General features: G+C 34.9%; 1 protein-coding gene across 1 annotated transcript; it reads right to left on the bottom strand.

Moving 5' to 3' along the window:
* Nucleotides 1-795: 795 nt before the first annotated feature.
* On the bottom strand, nucleotides 796-5,568 carry has1 (hyaluronan synthase 1). The gene is made up of 5 exons (XM_048153881.1): nucleotides 5,274-5,568; nucleotides 4,370-5,071; nucleotides 4,010-4,235; nucleotides 3,279-3,411; nucleotides 796-3,130 (listed from the first exon to the last, which is right to left on the bottom strand). Exons 2-5 carry the CDS (start codon nucleotides 5,054-5,056, stop codon nucleotides 2,455-2,457), a joined length of 1,722 nt encoding a protein of 573 aa, XP_048009838.1. The 5' UTR covers nucleotides 5,057-5,071; nucleotides 5,274-5,568; the 3' UTR covers nucleotides 796-2,454.
* Nucleotides 5,569-8,421: the final 2,853 nt, after the last annotated feature.

Genomic DNA, 8,421 nt, shown 5'->3' with positions numbered 1-8,421 from the left:
GTTTTTTTTTTTTTTTGAAAGTCATGAACATGACAGAAATGGAAATGGCATTGTAATAATTTCTGATGCACTGTTACTGTAACTTATCTTTAAATTTTTTGGAAGTAATTGTCCTTTGGTTCTGAATAAAATTCTCTAGCTTATATTGACATTTAAGCAGTTGTTATATATTGTTTAAGGGTCAATGATGTGACGGGTAATTTTTTTGTCCAAAGGCCTAAATAATAATAAAAAACAAAGATATGACATCCAAAGTATGAAAGTACAACTAGATCTCTTTTATTGAAACCAAAAGGTTTTAATTATATTTTGCTTAAATATATTTTGGTATTTTAAAGATTTTAAAGTGTCAAAACTTTAACCGTCCAAATGCCAATACAGCCATTTTATTTGTGATTAAAATATCTTCAAATGTAATAAATGTATATATTTTTTATTCTGGCATGATTTTATAACATCATATATCAACATAGTGCAACATGGTATTAAAATTGTGTAGCAGTCGTTGCTTTGTTATGAGAAAGAGTGTCCGGAGAAATGCATTTCATTGATGTCATTTGGAGTAACCAATATAAAGGGACCATTTTGGTCATGTGCTCAATATAATGTGACAGGATGTGACATCATTCATACACCTGCAAAGGACCACATGGTCGTAAAGCAAAGTAAATAACTCTTAACTATTTTTTAAAAAATCATGTTTTCACTTGCTTATATACATGTCCCGAAACATCAGGTCAACCGTAAACATGTAAAATGTTGTAATATTTAAAAAGATAGCTAGCAAGCTAACTAAGTAGCTAGCTAGATATCAGCCTGTTAGCAGTGTTTGAAAATATCGTCATTCGGTATAACCTAGTGTCATACGGTAAAACCGAATTACTTTTTTGGTGGCAAATTTTGTCCATCTTGTAAAAAAAAATTAATTGATTATAAAATCCACATAATCTATTTCTTAACATGTAATAAAACTTCAAAATGAATTATATCTCCATTATGTTTTTTTTTACACTTTTAAAAACCTTATTCGTCAATGACCCTTATATTGTTTTAAAGAGATCATTCCAGCTTTTTTTCATTAACAGCTTTTTAACCTCCTATAATTGGGATCCACCTTGGTTGCCTTTGGTAACAGTCTAAACAAGCTATAACACTCAAACGTACTTCATAAAATGTTTTGCATGAAGCAATTACCCCCAAATAGCACCCACCCTTATCTGATTCACTCTGCTTTAAATCACATAAAACGGTAAATCATTTACTTGATCACGCGTACATTATCCATCCCATAGGTAAATTATGGGCAAACGTAATTTATTTGTGGGCTGTTATCCTACAGTGTTATTGATTCTGCTGTTAAATGACACTCAAACTGATTTATGTCAGTGCTGGTCTGGATGTACAAATGTCAGGGAATCCTCCCTATATATTTTTTTCAGATATATTGCAAAACTGTGTTTAGAGGTGCAGTCCACATCCTACATTGCTGGAAAAATTGCAGTTTAAAATGTAGTCAAATTCAGGTTTTGTGTCATTTTATATATTTTTGTCCATCAAAGTATAACAAACAATTTTTCATCAAATGTCACAATTTTTTTTTTTTACTCTAAACAAGAGCCATGTTTAAAATGCTGAGATTGCAAAACAAGGAATATTTTTGTTGTACGTATTGTTATTTTAATTAGATAATTCATGGTGGAATAATTTTGTCAAAGGCAATGAAATAATTTCAGCACGTCTTCCATTAAAAAATAATTTATTTATTCTCTTGTATTGTTTAAATAACAGTTCACATTTACAAAATAATGCTGACAATAAATATACTGACTCAACATGCTCTGTTCAAGTGCTAAAAGACAACAAAATGCCCTGTAACATTACATCAGAAAGAATTACAAGCATTGCTTCTCGTGAAATCATATTTATGTTAGTAGTCATTCAACAAATGCTAAAATATCATCAGCAGCACATGGTCAGTGCTGTTCACTGTGTCAGGTATGTATCTCTTTATCTGCATTCTTCAAATAATAAGCAAATAAGTGTTGTAACAGATGGTCTTAGTGTGTCCAGTTATCTCAACAATAAATCAATATCACTTCAGTAAGCTCAATGATGTAAAGTGATATGTTAGAATTCCTTCACTAAAAATAACATATCTGTAAAATTTGGTTCACTGCTATATTTGTTTAATTTAAAACCCCACAGCATCAATGTTGACTGTAAATGATTGATTTCTGAGAATTTAATATAATCATATTTCATAAAGACAGGTAGTTTCCATATCATATTAATAGACAACATAAATTGCATAAAAATGTACCATATCAAAATTTATAAAAAAAATCATAAATACAATTGCAAGTTTAAAAATAATCTATAAATAAAATTGCATGGAAAAACATGAAAAAGTGCAAGTTTTCTTAAATAAATAAAAAATGTGCGCAAATAATTGTCCTACACATTCACAGTGTAACTCTGTGAGCGTTTTCGAAGTAACCTCCGAAACCACATCCAATAGAGGCCGATCATTATGAGCCAGTAGCAGACATAAGCTGCAGATCCATATATCAAAAACTTGATCTCTTCTTTTTTACCATCTGTTGTCCATTTCTCATTGTATTCCCTGTAGATTGTGTACCCCAGGCCTCCCAACAAGATGGCTGCCCACACTGAAAGTGGTACCAGGGGAATATAGTTCCCCACCATCTTACGACGGCCCGATGTCCCCCAGCTGCTTTTGTTCATGGTGATAATGGCAAAGTATTTGGCAGGCAGGAGGCTGGTCATGTAGAGGGCAGAGTATAAGGACATGAAGAGCATCACTGCATTTTGTCTTAGGATGCAGGCATAGGCTGCCTTTACCAGACCAATCAACTGGATGCAGCACAAAACCCACAAAATGTCCCACAGAGTGCCTGTCCAGAAGAGTTTGATAATAGTGGCAGTGACAAAAAAAGGAAAGATGCCTGAGACAATGGATTCGTAGGTCATCCACAGGTTATGCTTGTGCCACCACATAGCATTATAGAGCCATTCACGAAAGTAGGATTTGGTCCAACGCGTCTGTTGATTGAGCCAGCGCAGAAACTGTGCGGGAGTCTCGGTGTAGCACTTAGAACGGGCAGTGTACCTTATGGGAACAGAAACTCACTGTTAAAACATGTCTGATTGAAATTAAATACAGTTTAGAAGTATTCAACAGACTGTCATGCTTGTTATGGAGAACGATCATTATTCATCAATGGTGAATCATATTTGGCCATACAGTAAGTACTCACTTTGTAGCATAGCCCATGCTTAGCATTCGATTGGTGAGATGCCGGTCATCCCCAAAAGTACAGTGGGTGCCGAGAAACTTCTGATTGTACCAGGATTCCAGAAACTGCTGCAGAAGGTCATTCCTATAAAGACCTGAAGCAAAAATAATGAAACTCAGTTATTCCAACAGACAAAATATCAAAACTAAGATCAGAGTAACAAGTAAAATATGCCTACTAGGGTCAAACTCATGCAACAACATTTTAGTCAGTGTTTAATTAGTGAACCAAAGATAGTTTAAATACTTATTTAAAAAAAAACAAAAAAAAAAACATTTTATTGATGCTACATTAGACAGTTCAGAAGCGAACATGCTGTTTGTAACACATTTTTGTAATGTGTTTGAGTGAATTTAAATGAAACGAAATATTCAATGAGGAAAATTTGCAGAACGGGACTTGATTTTATCCATCTTGAATTGATTAGATTGCAATAAAATGGAGCCGAATGTTATAGTTTGCTAAAACAATGAATAAATTATCCAATAGACTGTAGTGACATACGTGGCAAAAGAATGCTGTTTCAGAGGCAACAAAAGTTATTTGATTAAATATTAAATAAAGACAAAGTTTTTTTATTTGAAATAAGCTGCATCGATGACTCATTCAATATAAGACCAAGAACATGCATTTATACATAGTACATAGGGTCAATATTGATTTATATAAACTTCTGAGAGGTTCTGAATTACCTAAGGGGCCGCTGATACAGGAGACACAGTCAAAGAAGGACTGACAGGACCTCTCAATGTTAAACGCCATCCAGTAGCGCAGGCTGCTCATGAAGCTGATATAGGAGTCTTTAAGGTTAAGGATCATCACGTCGCCTCCCACGGCACCGTATTTCTGGTTACTCTCCAGCACCTTGCAGAGCTCCACTGTGGCCAAAGGGTCTAACTTTGTGTCTGAGTCACATACCTGATAAAAAAGTAGAATATGAAAAAAATGGAAGAGTTATGGAGTATTTCTTTCATACACGTTACTTGTTACCCTAAAATTCGATGCTCAATTTATACTCAGTATAAGCTTATGTGCTTGTAAATATCACTAACCTGTATATAATCCACAGAGGATCCTAGTGCCTTGAATGCTGTATACATCACTTCCCTCTTTCCTCCCCATTTTTGCATGATGCACACACACTTCTTAGTCCTAATGAGTTCTTCAACCTCTAAACGCTGAGGGTCTTCAAACATCACCCCATCATTTCCTTCTAGACCGTCAGCTTCAGCTGCATCTTTTTCTTGGCCAGTGGGGTTCCAAGAGTGGTAGTTGTTTTGCCATATATAACAGCCAGGATCCTGGTCTGCAAAGACCTCACGAAACATCTCCATCATGTAGCGGTCATCTTCTGAGTTTCCGTCCACCACCATGACAATGCGTAGCAGCTCAGATGGGTACTGTAGAGCCCGTACTGACAGAAGGCACTCTCGGAGATAAGCAGGGTCCTCCTGATAGGCTGATATTGTAAAGCCAATGGATTTTGTGTAAGAGCAAGGTTTGCGTCTCGCATGCATGCGCCGATGCTCCACAAAGGCAAAAAGACTCTGAATTAGGACGTGGAAGCTTAGCAGCACTCCATAGAAACCCAATGAGATGATGTTAAATGGAGATGTAGCTATCTGGAAACCAAAAATGTACGCCCATAACATCACCCCAAGGACCAGGAGAGCAAAAAGAAATGTAAGAATGGCTCGGATCAGAGAGCCAAAACTCCTTAATACTGGCTTGATGTCCATTTTATTATCAAAATGCTAGAAATAATGGGGGGAAAAAAGAATTACTTTTGGAAGGAAAAACACTATTTTAGTAATCATCATCATCAAAAATGTAACCTGGAATAAACATCAGGTAAAATAACTGAGTGTGATTTTTTTTAAATTACACTTTTAATATAATGTGTAATCACACATATAAATAGTATAGAATTAAATAAATCAGCTGTTATTCACATACCTATTCGGACAAATCTTTACCCAGGTTTATTCACCCTTTCCTTGACCTTCTCTCCTCCAGATATAACTGTTCATTCAGGACCTCAAAACTTATAGGCTCTCTTATAAGCTCAGGGAACATCCCTTCTGCAGATGTGTAATGCGCTACAAATGTGCCTCAGCTCAGATCACGCCCCACTCAAAGGACTTCCATGACTCACACAATACAGTACGTCAAATCTCGGTACTCCTCTTATTGCATTTAATGTTGGGTATGTGAGGCTTACAGAAGATGAATATTTGCTGGTTAAGTTCAGAGTATGTTAGGAATAGTCAGGGTTCACAAGATGTATCACACTAACTTTTGCACTTTTTACCCTTTTATGTTTAAAGATGAAGATCATTATAAATCACAAATATATATATATATATATATATATATATATATATATATATATATATATATATATATATATATATTAATGATAAATTGTGGAAGGGGTTGCTCCTCTTGACTGATGTAATGTAATATACTCTCTCACACACACACACAGAGAGAGAGAGAGAGAGACAGGTGTTCCCTATTCCCCACAACGATGGCAAAATCTAAAATCTTTGTCCTTGTAAACTCAGTGTGTGTGCGTGCCCGCGCGTTTTTGTGATTTATGAGGACACAAATTTGTATAATGGTGGGTGGTATTACGACGTAAACATATTTAAAATAGCTTTTAAAAACATAGTAAAGATAGATAGAATGTACAGTTTGTACAGTACAAAAACCATTACGCCTATGTCCTCATTTTGACAGCAAAACAAACCTGTGTGTGTGTGCGTGTGTGTGTGCGTGTGTGTGTGTGTGTGTCTTGTTCAAGTTGATGCTTTCACACAGCCATATCGCCCAAGACTGGTTGTCCAGTGAAGCTAAGCAGTGTTGAGTCTGGTCAGTATCTGTATTGGAGACTTCCTGGGAAAATCCCCATCCACTGAACTGGCTCTCCACCTATAGCTAGACTTCCGTCGCATCATTCATTCATTCATTCATTCATCATTCACTCACTCACTCACTCACTAACTCATTCACTGAATCCTTGGAGTTATGCAAACAGGACCGGTGTTCCTGTTTTCCCAAACAGATTTCAAAGTATCTCCTTTTTTTTTTTTTTTTGCTAAATGTGCGTATTTGACACTATAAATACTTTCTGGGCTTGTCAGTGATGTCACTGTTGCAGTATCTTATCAAGGAAACAGGAGGGTGTAAAGGAAAAACTAGCCCTTCACCTCATTAGATAAGTTTTTACGCAGAAATATCAATACTCTCCATTTATCTGAGATAATTAGTTTTTTCTGTTTGTAAATTTGTTTGTAAATAAAATTGCTCTATAGTTTCACGGCTTGATATTTTATACGACTCCACAGGGCTGTATTTAGGAAAACAGAATATTGCCCTCTTGTGGTACAGTATTGTGTTCTCCTGATATAAAAATTGAGATCTTTTTTTTTGTCTGTACACCTGCTGTGATGTTCTTGACTAGCACAGGTTATATTTTACAAACGTAGTTTTAATTAATCGAGCCAGTCATATGCACAGGGTTTCTGACACATTATTCAATAATGTTATATAGGCCTACTTATACTCATTTACTGCTATTGTTACTTTCTGGGATGTTACCCGAAATAAGAGGCAGAAGAAAGGCTTGCTCAGTTGAGTTGACCATTTCTAAGCATTATAGAGTTGTCAGAGATAAAAATCTTTATATAGGCTAATAGGCCTATATAATAATGGTTTATCTGGATAACCCTAATTTTGGCTTTTAAAGTTCCAAAGATTTTTTTTTTATTTATTTTTTTTAATGGGGTTAGGTATGAAAGTTGTTTAAGTTTGTACAACTGATCTTCAAACTTGATTTAGAACAAATCCCGTTTTTCGCATTACCATGTTATACCAGCAGAGGGCAGCTCCACATCGTCTTGTTTTCTCTGTGACTCGGTCGCCCCCTATTGTTCTGTTTCTGAATGCCTTTCTATAGCCTAAGTGTATATGACAAGACTATAAACAAGACTATAAATAAGAAAATGAAACAATGCAGTCTTGTCCCTCGACCTAAGGTATTTATATGTGTTTATAGCAAAGGATCTAAAAGGCACCCAGACCAAGATGTGGTTTTTGATCAGCAAATTAGATTGACTTATTGAGGAAGCTGAGTTGGAATAGGCAAAAAAAAAAAAAAAAAAAAACTATTTCATAACATTCTGTGGAAAGGAAATTTCAAGAGATTCTAAATGCTATATATGACATAAAAGCTACTCTTATGACAAAGTTTTGCAATGTTGGTGTATTTCTTTTGTATTCATCTTCATGAGTTTTTTGTGACTAATGCCTTTTTTAAAAAATGTGATCTAATTTTTGTCATAAAAGTATTATTTGTAAAATTTTATATTCACTTCTTTCAATTTTTCTATAAAAAATAGAAACTTCATTTAGTTCTTGAGAAACTTTAATGCAATGTTCTTTAATAACGAGTTGAGAACCATGTAGCTTAACTCAAGTGCAACAGTGCAATTTTGATTATTTTTTAGACATTTCTAGAATTATTTTTCTTCCTTTTTCTTATCTCTCTATTTCCTGATAGCAGTCTCAGTGGAAAATTGAAAAGAGGTTTGCCTTAATGTCATAGTAAATAAATAAATAAAGTTAGTTAGTCAGTCTTGTGTGTATAATTGTTAAATCATGTAGCCTATTATGTAATGGCTGTAGATTTCAGGCAGCAGATTGTCAGGCACTCTATATAAACACATGTGCCAAGGTGTTTATCAGTGGCAGACAGAAAAACAGATGTAAGAGTACATTTCACTAACCCCATGATTATATGTACTTAACTTTTAAATATAATGCATTCTCATCCAGTATGGGCAAGTTCTCTTCTCTTTGCTCTTTAAGTCACAGCTGACTTGCTTTTATTTGTTGAACTTCAAAGGACATGGTAAGAAGTTCTGGGCATTGGTATAATGATGAAAATAAACTTTCTTTTTCTTTTTCTTTAATGGTCTTTTTTGGTCCTCTCTGTCTTCAGGACTGCAATGGTTATTTACTGTTCAAAAATGTGTATACTTTAGAAGAGAGTTTGTGTGTGTGTGTGTGTGTGTGTGTGTGTGGCCTATTTTGAAAATCA

The sequence above is a fragment of the Megalobrama amblycephala genome, linkage group LG13 (genome assembly GCF_018812025.1).
Source record: "Megalobrama amblycephala isolate DHTTF-2021 linkage group LG13, ASM1881202v1, whole genome shotgun sequence".
Lineage (NCBI taxonomy): Eukaryota > Metazoa > Chordata > Actinopteri > Cypriniformes > Xenocyprididae > Megalobrama > Megalobrama amblycephala.
The sequence above is the reverse complement of the archived record's forward strand: the minus strand, read 5'-3'. Positions and strand labels throughout refer to the sequence as shown.